The sequence below is a fragment of the Periplaneta americana genome, chromosome 6 (assembly GCF_040183065.1).
Source record: "Periplaneta americana isolate PAMFEO1 chromosome 6, P.americana_PAMFEO1_priV1, whole genome shotgun sequence".
Lineage (NCBI taxonomy): Eukaryota > Metazoa > Arthropoda > Insecta > Blattodea > Blattidae > Periplaneta > Periplaneta americana.
Window position 1 is genome coordinate 126,868,129 of NC_091122.1, and position 26,817 is coordinate 126,894,945.

General features: G+C 36.1%; 2 protein-coding genes across 4 annotated transcripts in view; one reads left to right on the forward strand and one right to left on the reverse strand.

Annotated features, from left to right (window-relative positions):
• LOC138701714 (adenylosuccinate lyase-like) overlaps window positions 1–26,817 on the forward strand; it is a 273,595-nt gene that overhangs the window by 128,436 nt on the left and 118,342 nt on the right. The gene's annotated exons all lie outside the window — the stretch shown is intronic.
• Window positions 7,440–26,817, reverse strand: part of LOC138701713 (uncharacterized) — a 114,873-nt gene continuing 95,495 nt past the window's right edge. Inside the window, exons 2-4 of one of the 3 annotated variants that reach the window (XM_069828909.1) lie at window positions 17,433–18,658; window positions 15,343–15,510; window positions 7,440–9,816 (exon numbers count right to left, since the gene is read on the reverse strand). In XM_069828909.1, the coding sequence (XP_069685010.1) occupies window positions 9,496–9,816; window positions 15,343–15,510; window positions 17,433–17,495 (552 nt within the window). In that variant the 5' untranslated portion in view covers window positions 17,496–18,658 and the 3' untranslated portion in view covers window positions 7,440–9,495. Of the gene's footprint in view, window positions 9,817–15,342; window positions 15,511–17,432; window positions 18,659–20,173; window positions 21,072–21,748; window positions 21,981–26,817 lie in introns of those variants that run through there. The other 2 variants (XM_069828910.1, XM_069828912.1) reach the window with 2 other exon arrangements.

The window sequence follows — 26,817 nt, forward strand, 5'->3', positions numbered from 1 at the left end:
ACCGCTTTTGTTAACATTATGTATTAGTCGTAGTGACATAAAAATATTGAAGTCTTAAAAAATTTTGAACTCAATAAACAATTCAGACGCCATATATAATTTTTAGTCACAATGACTACCTTGCGCCCGGACTTTGTCTACCCTTGATTTTTATAATAATCAAAACACATTTAGATATTTTAGATCTAACTAAAGTTTGGATTTAACAAATGAAAAATTGTAAATTTCAGCACAAACTTAAAATAATAAACTTTATGAGTGCGTGCTTCACGAATCTTTACAAATCACGACTCTGATCGTTTTAAGTGCTTCAAATGAACAATTTTTCCTTATTTTTGATAAAATACATTTTCTTCTTTCCCAATGACGTGCTTGCTACCAAATTCTTCTATTGTAGGTAGCACTAATTTTCAACTGCCAACCTTTGTTTTGTTTTCGTATATTCACTGACAGTCGCGCTCAAACCTCCTGACGTTTGCAGGTGTGTCCGCTTATTGGCGGTAGCCAACAGCGGCAGTGCTGCGTTGCAATATATGGGCACGCAGACTCGCCGCGTACTCGCCGCTTAGAAAGTCTCAAGATCAAATAACAAGTGCTCTCGGAAAATTAGTATATTGTAAGGGCCCTGCATGTATATATGATGTTTAATATTCTATGAACACACAGCAACAAAAATCACATTTCTACTCAGTGATTCCAATTTTATGGGTTAATACAGTAAAACCCCGATAAGACTTGGTTCAAGGGACCATGTGTAAACCGCGTATTAACCTGGACAGCATATTAGGCAGGTATAGGCCCTACTAATTTCTTGTCTTATATACATTATCTATTAGCATTTTTCTTTATTGAAATACATGATTCATGAAAGGTAATACAGTATTACTCCATTATGTAATTACTGTACTGTACGTCAAAGACATTTACAATATGTACTGAACTTAATTCTTTCGAAAAAAGCCATTTATAGTTGTTTGCCGTGTGCGTGCTCTCCAAGTCCTCATGTTTACCATATTCACTTTCCTGCGCTTACATCCTTCCGACGTCACAGCTGTAGTAATTGAGTCGCGATTTTTTTATTATTGTCCATAATGTCGATGATGGGATTCCTAATAAATCAGAGAGTTCTTTCTGAGTAAGAGTACTGTTTTCATCGTATTTCGTAAGATTTCCAATTTTTCCGACACAGAAAGCACTTTTCGTATAACACTCATTGTAATCACACTTCAATACACTAAAGGACAACAAACTGACCAGCAAAAATTTCCATTCAATGGGCAAAATGCTTCATTGCTGTTACAGTACATTGCTGAAAATTATATCGAAAATATTCCACAAAATAGAGTAGGCTATTTTGCGGGACTTGAGCGCAACAAACGGGATATTTTATAAAGGCGTCATATATGAAATGTGCGGGCATACAATGACCGCTATTTTTGCAAGAATATGCTTAGATAGCATGGGAATATATGCTATTTAGGGCCATGTCAATCCATTTGTACAGAAAATTACTATTTCAGATTAAGCCTATCACCAATTTATTTTATCACACTGCGCCTTTGTGTTATTCGACAACTTTATTAACCCTAATAAAAGTAAAACTATTACAAAAGTGATACAAACTCAGGAGTAAGAATTAAAAAAATTAAATTATGATTTATTTAACGACGCTCGCAACTGCAGAGATTATATCAGCGTTGCCGGTGTGCCGGAATTTTGTCCCGCAGGAGATCTTTTACATGCTAGTAAATCTACTGACATGAGCCTGTTGCATTTAAACACACTTAAATGCCATCGACCTGGGCCGGGATCGAACCCGCAACCTTGAGCACAGAAGGCCAGCGCTATACCAACTAAGCTACCCAGGCCGACAGCGAGTAAGATTATTTACGTCTGACTCAAGTAATTGTTCTATATTTTGTAGCTTTTAGTTTCATTCGATGCAATCTAAAGATATTATTATTATTATTATTATTATTATTATTATTATTATTATTATTATTATTATTATTATTATTATTATTAAGAAGACTGGTACATCTACCTATCAAACTAATCTCAGCTAAAGGGTCGCGCTCCACAGTTTTAAAACTACTGCCGCTGAGGGACAGAGCCGGAGAGAGTACTTGTGACAACGTCGCGCTCGCATGTTACTGGCCCTCGCCAAACGTCAGGAGGTTTGAGCGCGGCTTGGTAACGTTGAATGTCGTCAAGCTATACTCCATACTAGCCGTACCCGTGCGCTCCACTGCATTTGTTAGAAATAAATATAAAGTAATTACATAATTAAAATAGGACATCTGCCCCAGGGAACATTCGTGTTTGATAGAAGGATAATAATGTTACTTAATTTAAATTGTATTTAAGTAATTAAAATGCGATCATTTTGGTCCAGAGACCACTCATTTGGTGCAATGATAATTCCTTTAACATATTTCTTATTTGTTATTACATGCAAATAATTAAAATATGATCATTTGGTTCAGAGAACATCTGTTTTTGATGCAACGATAATCCGTTTAACATTTTTCTAAATTAGTCTTGAATGCATCTTTAATAAATCACTCCAAATTAATAGAGTGGATTGTGTACGAAGATAATTTTTCTGTGCGTAAAGATCTATTTTCATCTTACCTCATTCCTTATATGTAGTATTACATCCATCTAGAGAAACTACAAATTTCAAATAGTGAAGGAATTATCCAAATTAGCTTCTGAGATTACTTCATACAAACAGAAAAATTTAATATTCTCTGTATATTACCCATATTGTAATGGGTAATATTGATAAACGTCAAGGCCGCCTTAAATAGACGGAGTCATTTGTTTTAATTTCATTATAGCCATCGATGTCGTGCAAACCCTATAGAATCGTCAATGGCCAAAATATAAATTGTAGTGTAATATTTGGATTGAATCATTAACTCCTTTGTGACATATCGATTTTCAGATTTTTGCTGTATTAAATAACTTAAATAGTTATACAGCAAATAATACAATCTCCTATATGTAATTATATTTCTTTCTTTCGAAAATGTAAGAATTCACGATCTCCTATGTACTACTGCCATAGAATGAATAAATCTGTTTTTTCTTCCTACTGAAAAATTTTATATTTTGCACATAGGAATTACGGAACAACGACGCTATAATCTAAGGCGGCGTTGAAAATGTATTGTATTGTTATTTTAAAACTCTTGTATATCCTTAAATATCAGTCCTATCAAAATTTTGCCTGGAATAAAACTTATCGGAAATAATGTTTAAAGAAACTTTTGTTATGTAACATATATCACAAAAATCAATAATAAGCGAGATATTTCGATTTATTTAATTCAGGCCCCCTTATAACCCCCCTTTTATATAAAGTATTTTGAATGCCATATAGCCTAAAATCTAAGTTACAACGAACTTAATTTATGTTCCAATTTTTATCGAAATCCGTTCAGCCATTATCGCGTGAAAAGGTAACAAACATCCAGACAGACAGACATACATACAAACAAAAATTTCAAAAAAGCGATTTTCGGTTTCAGGATGATTAATTATACATGTTGACATCAATTATTGTTGGAAAATCGAAAATTACCAGAAAAATTTCTCTTATAGATTTATTATTAGTATAGATATACCTACATTGTTGCGGGTTGCTTGGAGGCTTTAGGTGCCAAACGCAGGACTCTACTGATAATAGATGTACATACCATCCAGGATCTCAAGCAGAGGTGTTACAACCTATTAACGAGGTGAATTCTGTGTACTAAACCTGATACCTAGGATGGTGTATACATTTTATCTTTCCTCGCTCCCATACATGCAGCTGCTCTGCCGCGTCCGCTTTACACCCGCGAGCGGGGGAAGATAAAATGTGTGCACTGTATATTTGCCTATTCATGATACTGTACTATAAAAATACGGTCCATACGACACCTGGTACTCTGGATCGAAGGACAGTGCCAAAGAAAATTTTATTGTTTGCGAATTTTGCTTTAGATATCAATCGGTCGAATGTCGTGGGGTTCTTTCATATCCCACAAACTTTGTATGATCTAGAGCATGGGCGTCCAAAAGGATCGTCTGCGCCGAATCACTTGCAAGACGCTACTTGCATAAGCTCATGACCTTGGTTGGGAGGGTTGAAGATGTAGGTAGCGACAGGTGAGTTAACTAGAACAGTGGTGGTTTATTGTACGCTAGACATCATCGGGGAAGTTTGTGTACTTTAACTTGATTCAAAATCTTACTGTACTTTTAGTCTGCCAATTAAACCCTTTTTCTCGGCAATAATGGAACGGGCTCCATCAGTTGCTATGGACACTAGCTTTGACTACTGTAAATAATTATGTTTATGTACGCACGAGCAAAGGTCATTGAATATTTCTTCTCCAGTGGTGTTACTTTTTAAAGAAATCCGGTCTAATAAATATTCTTCAACACCTCGTATAAATATAGATAACTGAGCCGTACCTATCAAATCATTGCTTTCATCACAAGCAAGAGAAAAATGTAAAACGTTATGAATTGTAGCATCAATCTACCTAGATATTGTATGTCAAATATTTTAATTCTTCGTGCAACAGTTTGTCGAGAAAGGTGTAAATTGTGAAAGTGTTGCAATCTTTGGGGCACAAAATTTCTGCGACTCTAACCATGCATGTTTTTACAAACTCGCCTTCCTGAAATGATTTGAGAGATTTGGCTATCTCGCATGACACAGTTTAACTAACAAATCTTTTTCTGTCATGTCAGGTGCAGGAACGTCAATATGCAGAGCATGCTTACTTAACAGGTTACTCAATTCTTTTGCCCGATCTACTCCTGGAATAATGAAGGAATATGCATAATAATAATATTAATAATAATAATAATAATAATGGTAATATAATATTCAATAACGCTAATATAATAATATTTGTAATAATCAATAATACATTTCATCTCAGCATATTGAGAATTCCATGCACCAAATGACGTTTTACATTCCCTCTTCACATGTCGGAAATTATCTTGGAACATATAAGACATTTTATATTATCACCATCTTCAAAGCAAAGAAACTCTATAATGAAGAAATAATATAATTTCAGTTTTGTCAATACGGAAACAAAACTGAAATTATATTATTTCTTCATTATAATTCGACTTATTTGACAGCTTTATTAAAATGAATTCAAAATTCAAAGAAACTCTAGTTCCCACTCTACATTAAATTTGGAGGTCGAAGGCTTGGACAGAGACATTCGTAAACCACCTTATAAATCCGGTACGCCCGCCACTGCCTTGTTTACTGTATCAAGCACACGCTATGGCAGTCAGGGTGCCTTACGGGGGAGGAGGGTGAATGGGGGGGGGTTACATTGCAGGTTGCATAGTGACTACACAGTGATTCGCGAATCACCTTTTGGACATCTCTGATCTAGAGGACTCAACTTTACTTCCTTCCTGAAGGAAACCGTGTCGTACTTTTGATAATTTTCATCCTAAAATTCAATCATCATCGACCGAGTTTGAATTTCTCAGATTCTTGGTCCAGAGGCAGTACAGAAACCAACAGACCACCACATGCCTTTAGGGTTACATTTTGCTTACCAACAAGTTTAAGGCCTACCACAAAAATTTTCAAGAATGTCTGTTCATAGTAATTGTTTGACAGCCAATGATGACATTGTAACGTTTACATTTATGTTTTCGTTTTATTTTGCAGGTAAGCCAGCTACAATATAATATGCAGTGAAGATATTTGGCAGCCATCTGAGTTATTTTGGTAAGTAGTTAATCCATGTAGTAGTCGAATTGTCATAGGTTCGTGAATTTATACGAAGGAAATGAATAACTCGCGTGATATTTAATTTGACTGTTTCGAGAATAGGCTGTAGTACTAAATACGTAAATATTTGATAAAACAAAGATAACGCATAGGTACTTTATTAAATACGATATTTGATTTACCTACTTCGTACCATATGATTATTTTTTACAATTAGGCCTACGACCACGGCCATCTAGTATTAATAATAATAATAATAATAATAATAATAATAATAATAATAATAATAATAGTAATAATAATAATAAAAATAATAATAATAGTAATAATAATAATAATAATAATAATAATAATAATAATAATAATAATACTTCTTACTTACAAATGGCTTTCAACGAACCCGAAGGTTCATTGCCGCCCTCACATAAGCCCGCCATCGGTCCCTATCCTATGCAAGATTAATCCAGTCTCTATCATCATATCCCACCTCCCTCAAATCCATTTTAATATTATCCTCCCATCTACGTCTCGGCCTCCCCAAAGGTCTTTTTCCCTCCGGTCTCCCAACTAACACTCTATATGCATTTCTGGATTCTTCTATATGTGCTACATGCCCTGCCCATCTCAAACGTCTGGATTTAATGTTCCTAATTATGTCAGGTGAAGAATACAATGCGTGCAGTTCTGTGTTGTGTAACTTTCTCCATTCTCCTGTAACTTCATCCCGCTTAGCCCCAAATATTTTCCTAAGCACTTATTCTCAAACACCCTTAACCTATGTTCCTCTCTCAAAGTGAGAGTCCAAGTTTCACAACCATACAGAACAACCGGTAATATAACCGTTTTATAAATTCTAACTTTCAGATTTTTTGACAGCAGACTAGATGATAAAAGCTTCTCAACCGAATAATAACACGCATTTCCCATATTTATTCTGCGTTTAATTTCCTCCCGAGTGTCATTTATATTTGTTACTGTTGCTCCAAGATATTTGAATTTTTCCACCCCTTCGAAGGATAAATCTCCAATTTTTATATTTCCATTTCATACAATATTCTGGTCACGAGACATAATCATATACTTTGTCTTTTCGGGATTTACTATTAATAATAATAATAATAATAATAATAATAATAATAATAATAATAATAATAATAATAACAAATCATGCATTAAAACAAAATTATCGCCTACAAATTGGCCAAATGGCACAACATGATCAGCCAAACATTCATTTATATACCTATCAGCTGTTAGTCTTCCATTTTCAACAAAAACCAACTCTGTACGAGCATCCGTACACACTCCTGCCCAAACCATCACTCCACCACCTCCATACGGCACATTTTCGGAAATGCAACACTGTGAAAATCGTTCTCCCCTCCTTCTCCAAACTCTTTCACGTCCATCAGGTGAGCACAGATTGAAACAGGACTCATCGGTGAACAGAACACAGCTCCATTGTCCATTTCTCCAATCCCTGTGATCATTTGCAAAACGCAGTCGTTCAACTCGATACATCCTGAGAAGTCTGGGACCAGTTGCAGGTCTACTTGATATCATATTATTATTGGGTTATTTTACGACGCTGTATCAACATCTAGGTCTGAATGAAATGAAGGTGATAATGACGGTGAAATGAGTCCGGGATCCAGCACCGAAAGTTACCCAGCATTTGCTCATATTAGGTTGAGGGAAAACCCCGGAAAAAACCTCAACCAGGTAACTTGCCCCGACCGAGATTCGAACCCGGGCCACCTGGTTTCGCGGCTAGACGCGCTGACCGTTACTCCACAGGTGTGGACTACTTGATATCAGTCCACTTGCTTTCAACCTCCTAACTGTTTTGGCCGAAATTGGGCGTCCATGCATGTTAACAAATTGCTGGGCTACACTAGTAGCTGGCAGGTTGCACTCCCTAAGAACTCTCAACACCATATACCTGTCTTCATTTGGATTTGTAGCTCTTGGACGACCCGAACCTGGTCTTCTGGCATATTCTAGGGTCTCTCTATACCGTTTTATGGCATCATGGGTTGTGCTTCTAGCCATATTCATAATATTTGCAATGTAACGTACACTGCGTCCATCATCGTAAAGGGCTACAGCTCGAGTCACATCTTCAGGTCGCATCTTGTTTTAAGACAAATGTTACAACCCCACTTAAACTCAGAAAATGTAAAAATAAAGAAATAACGAATGATAACGATAATGAAGCACAAAATGGTTGAAACAAAATTGTTATAGCTGAGACTCCGAAAGCAAAATTGGAATATTTGGTTGTAATAGCTTGTTTATAAAACAAAAAAAAAACAATCAACAATGTATACACGTCTCCATAACAGCAGATGGCTACCATAATATTGTATGAGAAGATAATGTTTTGCAAAATACCAGCAAATATTAAAGTGTCCGGTTTTTTTTTGTCCCTGAGTGTATTTCGTTTTATTCTATCTAAGAAATAGCTGTTAAAATCTGCGGTTATATTACTTACATCCTGTAGAATGAAGATAGAAATCAGAAAAGAAAAAAAAAAACAATCCAAATGAAGCTAAATATCGTTCATGGAATCTGTGAAGTATTGTGACATATGTCGGAAGAGGGCTGAACCTGACAACGCCTGCTTCCCCTTCCCTTAACTTTCTCTTTCTCCAAGCCAGTTGTGTTCCTTTCCTCACGCATTTCCCTTCATGCCCTGGCTACTTATTGGAACAGCCATCTATAACGTTACATGCGCAGAAGGCTTTTTTTATCCAGTGTCGCTTCACAGATTCCATGGATGGGATTTACTTATCCAAAGAGTATAATAACCGAACAACGCTCATTGGACGAGACAGACTACGTCATTTCCTTTGCCATCGCACATTCGTCTACAGAAGGCACCTGCTTAAGGGGGGATATACAAGTTTGAGCACTAAAAATTAAGGAAATTCAATTTTTTTTGTCTCAGCACTAATGACTCTTTCACCTTACAATTTGACATGCTCAGTATTCACTGCTTCTTCAATTATAGACTATTTTCAGATTTACTAAAACTTTCACCATTATGAGTATATTTTATAACCAAAAAGTGGCCGTTTTTGTGCACATATATGTGCCCTTTTATGATAATGTTCACAAATATGAATATTTCTGGCTCATTCTTTTTTCTGTCGTTTGCTTAATGCCAAATGTACAATATGAAACGTGTACAATAGAAGTATTTTTTTATTATGAGAAGTTAAATTTTTTATGTTTTTAGATAAAAATTAAAAAATAAACTATAAATGTTAAGCATTAATTGTAGTTCATCTTGTTCACAAGTATGAAAGACAGTTGCATGCAAAATTTTACTGCGGTATCTTAAAAACTTATCGAGTTATCGCAAAAACGGTTTTAAAAATTACAAGTTACGGAAAATGAGCGTTAAATATACCTTAGGTGTGGAGAGCTAAATAAGCGCACGCTCATGGTCGGATCTACCAAAATATTGTATAATATCGTAAAAATTTCTTCATTGACATAAAGATAAATGTCCAATCTTTATATAAAAATAAATTGAAAAATTACTTTTTTTGACCCTCAAACCTGTATATCCCCCCTTAAACACTTCTACTCTAGTTGTGTAAGAAAAAGTGGCGCTCCTACTTGTAGGATTAAATTAGAATAATTATTATTGGATTTGGAAATATTTATTTCGGTATAACTGATTATACTTTACAGAATTAATTCCGGAAGAATCGAAACTTTTATGTGTCGGTCTCTTTGTGTTTATCACGTATTCCCAACATAAGGCTATGGCCGTAGTGCGTGATAGATTTTCTGTAGTTGTCGACGTGTTTAACCTCTTTCGGTTTGGGTCTGGTCATAAATGTGATGGCGGCATCTATTAGGTAGAATACGCCGAGAATATTGCACAGCATGCCCGCGATGCGAATCTGCTGCACGCCCATCATCCAACTGAAGGACGGCGGCTCGTCCTTGTTTTCGGGTTCGTCAAACCCTGACAGCATCGTCTCGCGTCCACAGATCAGGAACAAGATTCCGCCAGTCAGAGAGAATGCCGTCAGCTGCCAAACAAAACAATAATAATGAAGTGAACATAGAGATTGCGGGGATCAAGAGGAAACACGTGACCAGACAGTATTATATCAGTTAATGGCGGTTGACTGCAACCTACAAGGGCGGCTCCTTAACGTTGTATCACATTCGTGCTACAACCAAATATTTTTGAAGTCATAAACTGCTTAAAATAAGAGTTTAAGGCCCGGTTTCTTCAACCTTTGTTAAAATGCACCTAACATAGCGTTAATTAACTGTAAGTTAAAAGTATGAATTGCTGTTCAAAATATTGCGTTTCTTCAACTTTACATTTCACATTTTAACATTCTGTTTGTTAACTCTCTGTTAGGACCAGAGATTCTAGAGTTTAACCATAACCTATAACCAAGTATACGCTCACTTCTGTTTTCTGAACTCTGACAATTGCGATTCTCGCTTGTTTCCGTTGTTTGATTCAGAGAGGATAGAAGTCTTTCTATTCTCTCAGGTTTGATTTCTGCTTCTTTCCTCGTCTGTATCACAATAGCGTGGAACGGCGTATTGGTATTGCTGTTATGAAATGGAAAACATTGGAACAAAAAAAAATCGTGGGACTAATTTCGCTTCGTTCGAAAGAAATCTTCTGCTGGAAATTATTTCACAGTATAAACCAATTAATGAGAATAAACAAACAAACGGATCTAAATTGAAAGCGAAAAGTGAGGCTTGTCAGAAAATAGCCTATACCTTTGTATGAACTTCTGGTCTGTCAAATCACAGAAATCATCCCCTCTGTTTATGTATTCATGGATATCATTTTCTAAATAATCCAGATATATAAGTTCAGCATCTAACACACCAGCCATATTGAATACTTCTATGCTAACAGAGAGTTAAATGATTTAACTCCATGAAATTGGGCAGTTAAATTAACATAGGTTTTAATGCTTCAACTGTTAAGTTTACAGTTAAAATGGAATAATACACTGTTATAATTTAACAAAGGTTGAAGAAACCGGGCCTAAGTAATTTAGTTCTTCCTACTAGATGAGTGATGTCAAAGAAAGCGCATTTTTCTGACCTTGACGTCGTGAGCGGGCATCAAGCGCTAGGTATGGAATGAGGAAGAATTATGTATATGAAAAAGCAGCCTGTTGAATTAAGAAAACAGTGGTGCTCAAATTTCAGACGGAACGTGAAATTTTATGTCGTTATTTTTATATGGCTTCTTTCTGTTTGATATTATTTATATTATCTGTAAAACAAAAGTATTAACACCAATTTCTTAATATTGCAGTTGTGTTTTAAACGTTAATAACATAACAAAGAGTTAAGAAGAAATATTCACATAAATTCCTTAGTAGTAAAATCTATACTTTACTAAATGAATGAAACACATAATTTATAAAGAAAGTGATATCCCAAAGAAAGAGATTGAGTAGGCCTATGACATGATAAGTTGGAATTGATATTGATGATATCTTTAGTCTTATAAAAGTAATCAATAAATTAATCAAAACAATATTATAGTACTGTATAAAGCAAAGTTACCTAGGTATGTGTTTTAACTATAACTAATATTCCATAACAAAACTCTTATCGCATTTTGCTTTTAAGGTGATGTTGGTGCGCAATTTCCTATCATCAGAATATTAAATTATTTTCTCGAAATCTGCTGAAGCTATAGAGCTGACGTTCTTACAACACATGAGCACATATATTTTGTTTATGATGTAACAGTAGTTGCTTTGTTAATTTATTTCCTTACAAACATTTTCAATGCGAATATTTTCAAAATTTTCAATACACTATCTTCAGTAATATGTATTTACGACATATTACATTTACGAAAACATTGTTTCAGTGCCTATAAGGCTATTAAGTAAATATATGTGAAAATTTCATTTTTCTATAAAAAAAGGTGAGGAAATATTAATTTTGAATAAAAAAGCTAGCTTGTGAAAAATGAGCATTGAAATTAAAACTTACATTCTTATAATGTACTAACAGATCTCAGACAAATCTAAAAATTAGCATGGATACAGTTTTAATAAGTTCTCTTCCCTTCATCCATTGAATCAGTGTTGGACATCCCTGTTTATACTCGACCAAGCGACATACACTATCTCTTTCGTCTGTCTCTCTCCTTTCCGCTGTAAAGCGCACAGGCTCTTCTGAGCTCTAAAGCGCGCTCTTGCGCCTATGAGCATCAGTTGACATGACTATACTAGATCATAGGAATATAATAGCTTGCTTCAGATTCGCGCGAATCAAAGTTGAGTTGCGTAATGAGATCCAGGTCAATAGAAAGCAGATAGTCGACTCCAAAACTGAAATCCGTTTCGTCTGATGTCCATACGTTTAAGAGTTGTGAGGCTTAAAAAATCAGTGTATCTAGAAAAATTACTCATCGTGTTGGACGTAACTATTCAACTACAGATGTCGGTCTGCAAAATAAAGTTGATTCCTTCATAGAAAAATTGAGAAATCTTATGATTTCTATAACGACTCAACCTCACCAGGTATTTAACATTGATCAGAGTCGATTTGACCGTGCTAAAGGAGACAAACGTGTCCTCACTTCGGTGAATTTGGCTGCAGCTACTACTCATATGATTATGCCAATAATTGCTACAGATGGTAAGGCTTATTCTTCCTTGTATATGTTGGTTCCAGAATCAAATCCCTAACAACTTTTCAGATCTGAAATCATCAAGGCCTGTACGTATACAAGTTTTGATGGAGAAATCATTGTAGTAAGTGAAAGTCTCAGGAATCTTCTATGCCACATCAATAAATTTAAGAATGCAGTTATATTGTCAGACTCCAAAGCAGCTATTCCATCAATAGTCTCTAAACACACCCCTTCATCTCAAACAGCAGAAATAACTAAAATGCTCTCTCAATTAATATCACTCAATAAAAGAATTGTATTCCAATGGATACCATCCCATTGTGGAATCCTGGGAAACGAGAATGCGGATGCTTTAGCAAAGAAGGGCAGCACTGCTACTTACAGACCTGTTACTAAATCTACGTATTACTCTGTGAAAATATTTATTAAATCTACATACTTAGACTTCAACAAACAAAATTTGATAACACAATCTCAAGGGAAAAAATGGAACTCTCTGCATCATAATCCACAGTTAATTCCCGATTTACCACGAAAATCGTCTGTAGCTGCATTTAGATTGGCAACAGGCCATGATTGTTTGGCCAAACACCTGCATAGAATTGGAATATATCAGTCCCCTAACTGCCCATTGTGCAACTCAAACCAAGAAATGGATTCGGAACACCTCAAAATCTGTGCTTCAGTGGCTGGCCATGATAATATCTTTGAAAAATATTGGAGTGCAAGAGGTCAAATGACTTTATTGTCAAACGCCTGGCATTAGAAAACAACAACATATTAGTACGAAAATGACGAAAAAGCACTTTTATGACTTCCTTCAAGATGTCTTCTTTCAGACTGTCAAAGAAGAGAAGATTCTCCTGATTCTTGACTCCTGGAGTGGGTATAATAATAGATATGGTTCCTTAACACATCTTATTCGAGATAACATCGAGTTTTCATTGGAACAAGTATCCTGAAAATGCATTTGATTTGTTTAATCTCTCGGTGTTTATTTCTTCCGTCCAGACAAGAATGTTGTCAAGCATATTACAGACACGTTTCTCATTCTAGCACCAGATTATATGGCATAGGGATAACTTCATCAAAATGCAAGCACTTGTTCACTTCCAGTTTTTCGTACCTCGCTTCCAGTCTTTAACAAATATGCTTTTCACAAGTGTCGATATACTGTATATAGATGAAGAGCCTATGCAGTGCTGTTTTGATAGTACTGGTGGTAACTGTAACACTTGTGAAACGCTTTTATACGATGAGCTCATTGTGCAAATTCTTATTGTTACCATTATGCTGTAATTGATTTACACTATTGCAAACCGTAGGCCTATACTACAGACATGCAAATATCTTAAATAGCTCATATTTATATTGTGAAGCCTCACAACTCTTAAACACATGAACGTCAGCGGAAACGGATATCAGTGTTGTAGTCAATTATCTGCCTGCTTTCTATGACCCAAGTCTCATCATGCAACTCAACTTTCACCCCATACACTTCTCTTGTGTGAGAGAAAACAACACCTGATTCTTTATGATTGTAACTGCTGTGGTTTGAAGTTCTTTTGCTTGACTATTCACTTATGTCTAGCACGTATCAATATTTAATTTGTGCTAACAATTTTGTGCGCATGTTAAGTGTTTGAAGGTGGCTTTCATATTTTATAAACATGAATACATCGTGTCCCGCTTTGAGGGATCGAGAAATAAGTTCTAATTTAAAGTATAAATAATGCTTTTATAACATAACTTTTAGAACAATTTGATGTAAAAACTCTCCGACTTATGTAAAATGGTCAGTGCAACTCGATGTGTGCGCCTCGAGCTACCTTGAAGACATCCAAAAGATACTCAACCTTCTGCCAAGTGTTCCATAACATTTGTGAAGTGATTAGCGCAGCTGTATTTATAATGCGCTTTCTCAGTTTTTCCAAAGTGCCAACTGTACTACGTTGGTACACAACATTCGTCATAAAGGCCCAGAAAGAGGCCAATGGGCTTCAAGTCGGGTGACCTAAGTGGCCAGGTAAGGGTTCTCCTTGTTGCTGAAAAACCGATCCTGGGGGAGTTGATCAACAACAAAAGTTCTGCATATGTCGAGATACACATTCCCTTTGATTTTCGCTTCGACGAAAGAGAATGGTCCAATGACGGCATGTTCTACTAAATGGCATCAGGCTTATTTCCACGATAAACGTTAGTGCGCGTGCGCATGAACATGCAACTGTTTTTAAACCATTGGTACATAAACTTGGACAGTTTCTGCATCTTGTCAGATGTAAATCAAAACAATATCTTCATCTGATTTTAAATGGTGAGCATTTATTTCTCGATCCCTGTAAGCGGGACACGGTGTACTGTAGAGTTGTAGACTGTAGAGTGTTTGTTAGAACAGTCGTTTTCAGTGCACGCTTTGGAATGAAAATTTGATATTAAGGGACGTGAAATTTCACAATGTTCTGTTAAAACGAAGACTAGATCGTTTAATAGAAATTTTAATTCAAATGTAAGTTATATGAATATGAAAAATTTCAGTGGTTGTGCGGATGTGAAAAAAGGAAATGTTTGTTTTTCCCCATGTTCTTTGCAACGAGAAGGGAGAGACATGCACATTTGCACTATAAGTAGATGAGTTATTGTGCTTCTTTTGAAAGTAGATTGCAATATTGTTATGTTACATTTTTTAAAAATGTTTTCTTGTTTAAGAATGGTTTGATTTAGCATTGGCATTATTCTTATAAATTATATTTTTACTTCTGAATGTTGTATATTGTGTTTTGCTCCTGACATAGTCTTGCAATAAAGGTATAATTCTGGTCGGACGGGATCTATATTAATAATTACTGATTTTATGAAAGTAAACCACCAAATTTTCCAACCACCAGCCGCCACTGCTAAACTATGTTGTCTAAATATTTACCGCAAACTGTGGAAGCGTCTGCTGGGCGAAGAAGCACAGAAGGATGACGACGTTAATTAAAATGAAGGAGCAGGCCGCCACGTAAGTGATGCCGATGGTCTGCCATTGTGGTACGGCGCCATTCATCACGGCGTCCTGCGCTAGGCCCAGGCATACGCTCGACAGCACCTGTCACAGCAAATTTAACTAAACTGTACAATAATTGAGCGACACAAGGTGCATTTCACTTTTTTCGTCGTGATAGCTTGCTTCAAGAAAGGGAAAAATCTTGTTTCAAATTGTCTGAGAAAATAATATATTAACCTCTTTGCCCTACTTGGGTTTTCTGTCGCAAATAGCTTAATCAACTCACGATGTAAGAGTAATGGAACGGAGAAAAATTCTCTCCGTTGCCGGGATTTGAACCCGGGTTTTCAGCTCTACGTGCTGATGCTTTATCCACTAAGCCACACCGGATACCACCCCGGCGTCGGACAGAATCGTCTCAGATTAAGCTCCAACTCTTGGGTTCCCTCTAGTGGCCGCCCTCTGCACTACGTCATAGATGTCTATGAACGTAGGACCGAAGTCCACACATGTGCTGAGGTGCACTCGTTATGAGTGACTAGTTGGCCGGGATCCGATGGAATAAGCGCCGTCTTAAATCACGAAGTGATTTACACATATCATTTATATTATTTTAATGTACCGAATTACATATGGTATTTCCATGCAGATATTCTGCGTCATCATACGATGTAAGAGTAATGGAACGGAGAAAAATTCTCTCTGGCGCCGGGATTTGAACCCGGGTTTTCAGCTCTATGAGCTGATCCTTTATCCACTAAGCCACACCGGATACCACCCCGGCGCCGGACAGAATCGTTTCAGATTAAGCTCCAACCGGAGAGAATTTTTCTCCGTTCCATTACTCTTACATCGTATGATGTCGCAGAATATCTGCATGGAAATATCATATGTACTTCGGTACATTAAAATAATATAAATTAATCAACTCATCCTGGCGTTCGTTTCGCTGAAGTGCGGGCGTCAGCAATGGATATGCAAAGAATCTCTGTTATTCGTGGTAATGAAGGAGTGGTCTGAACGTTTAATCTAAAATATCGGATAATCTGTACCATAAAAGATTTTCCTAAATTAAATGCTTAATACTTGGGCCTACAGTTTCGCAATTTCCTTCATGGTCTTGTATTTAACATGCCAGGTAATGGATTAGAAGTTCACTAATTTAAATCCGCTGTCAACGATGGGTTGACTAAATGTTCACTACTGTCAAACAGAGACGTTCAATGGACAATAGTCGCTGGCACTTGAACTTTGAGATCACAGGAAGAAAGACAGTGAGTGACATTTTCATTTACTAGGAATTATTTAATAGGAAAACTGCAAAAGGTCAGTATCATGATTATGAAGTCAAGCTAGACAGTTCAAATAAATCATCGATACCAGTAGCGTGTTGAGAAAAATGGAATCACAAAGACGTCCTAAGCTTGCTACAAAAATATAAATTGATACGAAGAAATTTCAAATTTTGAAATATGAAACACTCAATTTACACAATAAAATTTTATGAATGTGTTTTACTCTGATAGTCTGGTTAGGCTACATCTGTATCGATATTGTGTATTCGTATTTGAAGAGTCCACTGCAAGAATGATGGAATGTCACTTTCTTGTCGAAAATGAACCAAGACTGTCAATGCAAAGCTTAAGACATATAGAATGTACATACAGAGTTATATGGCATTATCACTGATAGTCATTGTCCAGTAATGATCGGAAAATCACAGTTAAGCTTTGAGCGCTAAGCATTTCAAACTTTCAATTGCTTCTCCTGCAAAATGTATTCCAAATGACATCCATCATTCTTGTAGTGGATTCTTCATTTGGCAAGATATATCAATAATGTAAACATATTTACTTCGTAATGGTTAAATTTATTGCCAGCTTTTAAAAATTCATATATTTAATTAACAGCTTATGTAAGAAGGGTGTTATAATACTGAACTATTGATTGGATAGAAGAAACGAAATGGATAAATAACTCTTACTCGATCAAGACAGCTCGATACAAAGACATCCGTGACTTACCAGTTCTATGGTTTTTCTGTAGAATGTTGTTGCACGTATCATATTTTTAATACTTCCCATCATGATGATTTTTTTTAGTATTTTATATAATTTGTAGATATAAAGCAATGTAATATTAAATTAAATATGTCCTACATTGTTAACTTGTAATTTTTAAGGTCTAAATTTAATCCTTTTGCTTCCTAAGGATGGCAACACTTATACATAATCATGATTTCTATGGTGATAGGGAGACTCGTTTAATGAAACAAAATACACACTAGTTATTTTTGTATTTATTGCATTTTATTATAACTTTGTACACAGATGGATGCACATTTTACCATTGTTCTATGTTAATTACCTCTGGTTGAGGAGGTTCTGGCTGATCCTACATCGATTATCAGGCAGTACATCTCACTTGAAGATATGTGACAGAGGAAATTATATTAAATTATGGTTTATTTAACGACGCTCGCAATTGCAGAGGTTATATCAGCGTCGCCGGTGCGCCGGAATTTTGTCCCGCAGGAGTTCTTTTACATGCCAGTAAATCTACTGACATAAGTCTGTCACATTTAAACACACTTAAATGCCATCGACTTGGGCCGGGATCGAACCCGCCACCTCGAACACAGAAGGCCAGCGCTATACCGACCACGCTACCGAGGCCGACTATGTGACAGAGAAAGAACGATTTGTTTATATACCAGTACATCTGAAGTATGATTAGTGTAATATATAGCTATACTAGTTTCCACACGGTTTCCACGGCGTATAGAGAATTAAAAGTATGGACACTTCGCATTGGTACCTTTGATGTAGCAGGACTGATTTCAATGACCTTCAAACCAGCTTGAGCGTGAGATTCTGCTTTCTCGCTGGAGTTGGCACTGACATCGACACAGCGGAAATATAACACATACAGTTAATACATCTAGGTACATTATGTACTCAAATAAAATAAATTGGACCGATGAAATAATAAATCCGTCATTATCTGTACTGTCTAGACTCTAGAGTTCCTTTATAATGAGAGTTGAGACGTTGACCCCCATCAACAAATAAAATATGTAATGATTTGATAGCGCTGAAAATGGAAAAACAAAACTCCTATGAGAAGTAAAACCATATACCTATATTATATTGTATACAAATATTAAACGAATTTGATACATAATTTTATAATGTATTATATTATTTTATAATATAATTTTTATATATAAAATATAAACAATTATTATTAGCTGTTAACTTGAATTTATTTGAAGCAAAGCGTTTCCGGATTGTGCAATAAGGTAGGCGATATATGGATCCTGTGTCTCAACTCTATTCTCAGTTATTATCTTAGCGTATGCTCGATTACACTAACCTCTAGCGCTAGAAAGTGGAACTAAACGTCAGCGCACAGAGAAACAAAACACAGGAAAATTCGCTGTGTCCATTCTTTGTAATCCTTATTCGCTGGTTTCACGTCTTTATGAAGCGACTAAATAGGAAGCAACATCATGTTGCTGTTAGTAGAGACTCAGTTGCCACATAGATAATTTCTATTTCCACCATCTTATAGTCTTCGCTTCCATTTCATGTTGAAGCATTCAGTAAATTCCATGCTTCTTTTAATCATAGTGTTAGTAACACTTTTACACTCGCAATAACAGCGGCAATGATACAGCACACGAAAAAAAAGAAGAAAGAAATAACTGTTGCCACTATCAGGGGTTCCTTACAAATTTTTAAAAACCATTGCTATTATTTACCTTAATTATTGAACTTTTCAGGATTTTTCACTGTTGTAAACTTCAATTGTCTTTAACTGAAGATTGTGTTTAATGCATTATATAAGTTTATTATTATCTGGTATGCTTTGTCTACGGGCAACCTCAAAATTTGAGGAAGCAAAAAATAAACATAATACTTCGTATGGAAACATTATGACTAAGATACAACATATTAAAATATTTTGTTAATCATAGCAATGTGATTTTGATAAGCAATTTGACGGACATACCTATTCAATTATTACAAAAGAGCTTATCGGACACACACATCACGTTCATCAATTTTAAATGCACGATGTTTTGCAGCCATATTGGTTTATAGTCATTCTTTTGTTTTTTAAATGAACGACTATCATCGCTGTCAATTTGAAACCAAGTCAATCCAATGAACGCCAACACAGAACCACAGTCTACTATATACAGTCACGAAGCTTGAGTTTTGAGGGTGCTAGAAACAATAGACTGTGACGGTACTATTTTGCATTGCCTGTAATGAGACGATATTAGGGATCCTAGTGGTGAGCAACTATCTAATGTTTGCATATTTATTACGTATTGAGCTTCGCGACTGTATATACTAGACTGTGACAGAACACTGAAGCCTACGCTGAACTAGAGTTCCTCGAGAGACCTTACGCTGAACATTCACAGTGGGCCAGAATCTCAATCTAGCTGGAAAAAATAGTATTTTTCAGAGTCGCTGAGTTGGTGTTTCTACTCTGTAAACACAAACCAGATGTCTGCACTTCAGAAATCCGCAATGCAGAAAGGGATTAGTGTAGGAGTACCAACTTTGACTTTGAAAAATATATTTTTTTCCAGCTGGATTGAGATTCTGGCCCACTGTGCGTTGTAAAGAAACCAATCCGTATATTGAGCTAATCCAGTGGTCACCAGCTGATTTGCACTGTGCATCTCGTTAGCCCGCTCGCTTGCCCCGAACAACCCAGTGTGTGGTAATGGAGCTGAGGTTCCATGCAGTGGCGGTGTCTCTGTTTTTTAATGAGCAAGACATTGGACATGATTTGAATAAATGATATTATTGCATTATGTAGAATATTTATATATTGCATATTATCCAAACAGAAGAAGGCATTAAATAGGGCAGCACAATTGTTACATATTACTGGCACAATTTCAATTAAATACTTGTTAATAAAAACCTTGTATGCTAATCGAACGGCGTTGTTCGCTCGGCGATGATCGTCATAGCGGAATCATAGCTTAAACCCTAGATCAAGGCTTAAACTCGCCGACTGCCCATTACGCTGCTGCACACATTTTTTCTACTGGTACAGCTCATGCATTTTGTCAAGACACTCGCGATGCGAAGTAGGGGAACAACGTTACTGTTGAGGGGGTAGGAGTAGAAGGGAAGGTCGGACGTGTGTCTACCGAGTTCAAGGCAAAGACTAACCCATTCCCCTATAATTCGTAAGTAGACTCATCCGATCTCCCGCGCAGTTCTGTAGGAAGAGTAGGGAAGTGTCTGGACATAATGCATGAGCTGTAAAGAACGAATGTCTTTGCTGTAACTGATAATAAACTTTTCCTTTCATCACAAAAACGCTCTTAAAATTATTATATTTCTGTCTATTCCATTTTGCATGTATGCAGTTAAGCTAGAACCATGGATGTTTCTTTTGCATTGTCGATAGGCAAGTTGTTTCCTTCATCCAAATGCAATAACAAGACAAAAATCTACGAAATATATGAAAGCGTTAAATATGGCGATAATGCCGGAAGCGATCATCATATCCATGTACTGCTTGGAGTATCCCATGTGCTTCAGGCCTCCCCAGAGATTCCTCCAGTCGTCGATTATAACAGAGCCGGCTGCCAAGAATACAGCCCCGGCCGTGAACGAGAGAAGCGCCCACTGAAACAAAAGAAAGCTACAGATGTAGATTTTCTCACGCGTATGTAGGTATATCTTGACTATTGGATACTATTATAAAGGGATATTAAAATATATTATTAATTTCAAGGCTATAATACTGAAAAAGCAAATGTGGTTACTATTCATAACGATAATATAATAAACACATATCCAATTTGATTTTCAACAATGCATTCTTGTTTATAAAACAGTTTCATAGTATAATAACGTGATACCGGCTTCACACTTTCCTTTTACTCTCGCCACGACCACGGCAATGCGATAACAAAACAATACCCACTTCCACAAGGTGTTTAAGAACAAAGTTCAGAAAAGATTTACCAACAATTTTTTTAAAAACAATTTTCACTGAAAAAAAGGAAGAGAAAGAGAAAATGTCGCCCCCCTCCTGGAAATTGCCTAGGCCTAAATCCGGCACTGCACGTGACGTAACAATATGAGTGATTTATTTAGGAATACGACAGAGAAGTGCTTTAGAACCGGAAGGTTATGCCACATATTTCCCTGGGAAGGGAGGCTCTCCCTCTGCTACGCAACCAGTTTGCAGAATGTTGCGTAACTTAAAAATGATACTGTGGAATAGAACTAGTGGAACAGTTTCAAATAGCCCCATGTTCACCACAAACATCACAGTAAACTGAGGTCCCAGTGCTCACCATGTACTGAGGCATGCGCTCAGCCTTGACCTGTCCGATGATGATGACGGTGTTGACGACGATGTAGCCGGCGAACGTGGCGTAAACTAGAGCGACATGGTGCATGTTGAGCTGCATCTTGTGGTTGATGGGGTCCACGATGAGCCCCACGCAGATGATGGACAGAGAGAGCTCCACCACCTTCAGTAGGAACTGCACCCTTTTGACCATGATCTTCTGATCCTCCGACATCCTGCAAACAAACACTGACACCTTAGCATTGAGAACGAATTTAAAGACGGGCATGCTACGTGGTGTACAGACACCTACGTGGAAATTTTCTATCGGCGGGCACACCAACACACGAAACGTTGATATTGCATGTATTGTTTGTTCACTTCGCGCCTACAACTGCAATCCACTTATTAAACTATAATTACACACAACATTCAGTGAAAAATCAAGTAATGTTAACTTTTCTGCTAAAATCGTTGACTCTGAAAGTTTACCTCCATATCCAGCTTACCAGTCTCTGTTTCTGATGGAGAAGATGGTCACACTTCATTTACGTAGGTCTCGCAACCACGGATTACCGACGGAAGGAATGCGAATCAAACACTGCGATAAGGAAGAGCGGGCGAGAGGAAAGGCCACGAGATAACTCGAATGATATTCGAGAGTACAATCGGAAGAGAAACGACATCGATAAAATTAGTCTTGCGTTGTGATAGCTACATTACGACTTTAGTTTGTTCCATTGCATGTGAATGCGTGTCTTGTATCGCACGGTATTATTATTTCATTCGTAAACATATGTTGCGCGTTTAATTAGCTTCGAATTTTTCTCTTGCTACGTTCTTTATTTCCACAACGATGTCCTCATTTGTTCATCTTCTTGGAAGAGACAGTACTTCTATCGGCTCGCACCTCTCCCTCCTCGGCATGCCTACATACACATGTCAAAACAGACAGCAACGCCACCATTGGTTTTCGGTAATCGTTTCTTGCCCGAGCTATACCAAGCAATATTCTTGTTAAAGCAAGGGCCCATGTGACCTGAAACTTGTAATGACGTATTATTGACTCCACCAAATAAATAAATAAATAAATAAATAAATAAATAGCTGCTAGCTGGTGTCATGTCAGCGCCAACTCTAGGGAAAAAAGCAGAATCTCACGCTCAAGCTGGTTTGAAGGTCATTGAAATCAGTCACTGCTACATTAAAGATACCGACGCGAAATGTCTATTATATATAATTCCCTATACATACGCTGATGTGACCGTCTTCCCTTCATACTGTCTTGCTTCTACTGGTAGTGTTCTTTAGGTAATGTGTTTTGATTTCCTTAGTACATTTTTCATTCAGTTACTTCGACATTCGTGTGTTTCCTTCCTGTCATTTAATTTCATTCCATTACTGCTTTATTATTGTTTGGCTTTATTTTGCGCAGCACTTTGTATCAAAACCTGCCATATCCATTTTTTCAAAAATCGAGTTGCCTTATGTATTTTGGAGTACTTTCTAGCACCTACCATATGCACTGGCTGGCTTTTTCAAATTTGAACTATAATCCATATATAATGCATAGTAAAAATTGGAGTTACTTTCAAAACCTGCCACATCCAAGGAAAATACTCGATGTCTCACTTTCAAAACCTGCCACATCCATTCACAAATGACTGGAAGTTATTTAATCGCGTGAGCTCAGTTTTATGGGTTCCTCAACATTACATCCGAGTCAGTTGTTACAGTATTAGAGATGGCCGATATTTCACAAACCGATATTTTGTCACAGGGATTTTTTTGTCACAGATAAACCTGTGACTGATGACGCGAAATATCTGTGACAAAATATCGCTATCGAAATCTGCTCCGTATTCAGTACTCTGTGACTGTTGCAACGTCTGCGACTGATATTTTCTCCTCTACGTCGTGGGTTTGCGCATGCGCATGATACAATAACAGCAATCGGGCGGTGGTATTTGATTATTTTTTCGTGATTTGTTCAATATTATTTTTTTCAAAGTGATGATGTGTTGCAAAGTTATTAGCGGCAGTATAATAATATAATCATGAATCTGACATTTTGTTTTCATATTAAGTCTGAATATATGTTTTATAAATATTTTATATATTCCCCCGAGATCTTCACATTTTCATATTACTGTGAATATATATTAATGTATAAGTATTTTCCACTCAATTTTTACGCAGTAACAATATTTTTTTTTTTTTTAGTTATACTATTAATTACAAACAGAATAGTTACAGGAGCCTACATTATTTTAATAACTTTACATGTACTTCTCTCATTTATGTATGATCCAGTTTTAATGTATAGCTCTAACACGAACAGTGCAGGGTAGTATTAATTAAAATAATTAAACTTAAAATAAAATTATTTGTAATAAGTTCATTACCGGTATGTTGTTTATGGTTATTAACGCTTAGGAAATCGCACAGTGCTTTCTAACATTGGTACTCGTGTGGGGTGTTATTTCATCCAATTAATAGGCCTAATCAATGTTCTAAACTTGATATTTAGTGATATTTATCTAGATATTGTTAAAATCATCAACTTGCAAGTAATTTTCAACTTTTAAATATAATAATATGGGATAGTTAGCAAAAATTGTCAATTTTATAAATTCCAAAAAGATCTGACATCTAGCAGAAATTGCTCCAACAAATCGTTCTCATTGCCCTTGCACACTTTTAAAATAGACCTACACTTACACATAAATGGGATAATTAATTACATTTGAAAATAAGGGGTATCAAACGTAAATCATGTTAGTTCACTCCGTGTCACTGAACGTTATGCTCTTCCGAACTTTCGAAGCATTTCTCACAAGCCGACAACAGCATCTATAGAATTAAAACCGAACGAGATAAAACTTATTTGGCTAAACTAACCTTGAGGTAGTTTCCTTCGTATTCCCCTTATACACCTTGCATATACGAATCTGTGACAGGTTAGGTTTGGTTAGTTTAGACTTTGTTATGCCGTGGATATACGATCAACTGCATCTCCACAAACAATCAAATTCAACGATTTTCACTTCCGAAATCACCGAAACTACCTCAGCGCTAGTTTAACTTGAGCAACTGTCTCTCCACAAAAAAAATTCCTTATAAATGCAATGATTTTCACATCCGAAATTGCCGAAACTACTTCAGCGCTAGTTTCATCATCTTATTATAAATGATATAGTGATTACACGATTTACATAATAATAGTAATAATAATAATAATAATAATAATAATAATAATAATAATACCATTGGTTACCAATACTTTATCTTGTGTAAAATCCTGTCTGAACAACTGTCTTGTTCTGTAATTATTTTCAATTGTTTTTCCGAATACTTATGTTTCGTTAATATTTATTCTGACTCAATATTATAATGTTAATGCACGACTTAAAATAATTTATCAATTATATTATATACAATAAAAAGGATCAATTTTTAAAACGATTAGGATAATCACATAACCTCAATTTCTCCGTACCCAACTACATTAAAAATTATCAACTGATTCCATATCTACAATCAACTACGATATAACCTCTTGGTATATGAGGTTAACCTTTTACATGTTACTGTTCAGTTAGATTAGTATTTATTTGTTAATGGTACATGTACATAATTTATTTGTTGGATTTTCCCATATAAACCACTGAAGTGTGGCGTGTATAGAGAAATCGTATTCACATTGCACTGCTCTTCAATATTTCCTGTTAATTTTTATCGGTGTGACAAAATATCGGTATAATTCATGCATATTGTGCTTACTTAGCGATATAAAATATCGGTGTGACAAAATCACAGATAAAAGTCACAGATATTTAATTGTCACAGTCACAGTTGTCACAGATACTTGAAAATATCGTTTAAGCTCAACTCTATACAGTATTGTTGTTTAAGATGTCACCTGCACTAACTACACCGAAAACATCGCGGGAAAAGGCCGTTCGGCATTCACAATGGAGCACTACAACGAAGAGGAAGCAAAGATAAGAAAACTGTTTCTTTTCACTGGTGTACGATAATTGAAAATATCAAGTCACGTGCCATGTTTAGAATTGTTATAAAATGTGCCATTGTTGATGCTACAGCATGTCATTTGTGGATTGTAGGTACACATTAAAACCGCCGACTTTCCAACAATGCGACCATAAAACAAAATCAAAGGCTTTGAAATGTTCTGAACTTTCTGAGGCTGATATACTCAGATTAAATTCTGCATTCCATTCCCACAAAGAAAAAAAAGAGGCCAAGATGCATTCATTTTGGAGCATGTATCTGTAAATGATTGCATTAGACGCAAGACCACAAGTGAAAAGAAGGTTTCTTTACACTACTTCATAAGAAAAGACAAGATCTGTGTTCGTGTTTGCCGCAAAAAGTTTCTGGCAACTCTGTCTGTTGGTAGATCACGGGTGGAATCAATTGTTACACATTACCATCGTACAGGGCAGGTAAATATTATTAATAACATTTTTCATAAGCTGTAGCTTTGAAATAAGTCTTGTAAGAAGGAAACTGTCCATGGCTTAAAGGTGCTCACTCTCTACGTTTTTTAACGAAAAATTAACTAATGTAATTACAATATTGTTATTGAGTCATTAGAATTAGCGTAATAATTGGTAGATGATTAAAATATGAAATTAATATTTCTATGCTTTTAAAATGTTTTCACATTAATGACAATATTACAGTTAGGTTTATTACTACATACAATTCATAAAAATACGCTATAAAAGCACACAGAAGATAAATTGAACAATAATATTACAGGAGAAATACCGGTACCGTACTCTTACACATAGTATTGTTAATTCTTTCACGAACACATACATTTTACGTATGAATAGTGGCATCGTACTAAACATGACGATAACATTGCAAGGTCAATTTTGCCTGGTTTTTAATTTCGAAGACACTCTGACTCATAAGCAGGAACATTTCGCTGGCACATAATATGTACACATCCTTGACTCTAGACCAGCTCACATAAACAAAATATTCAGGAAGTTCAGTACAATGCACTGAGAGGTGTCCAATTCGGAGAAAACATAAGAA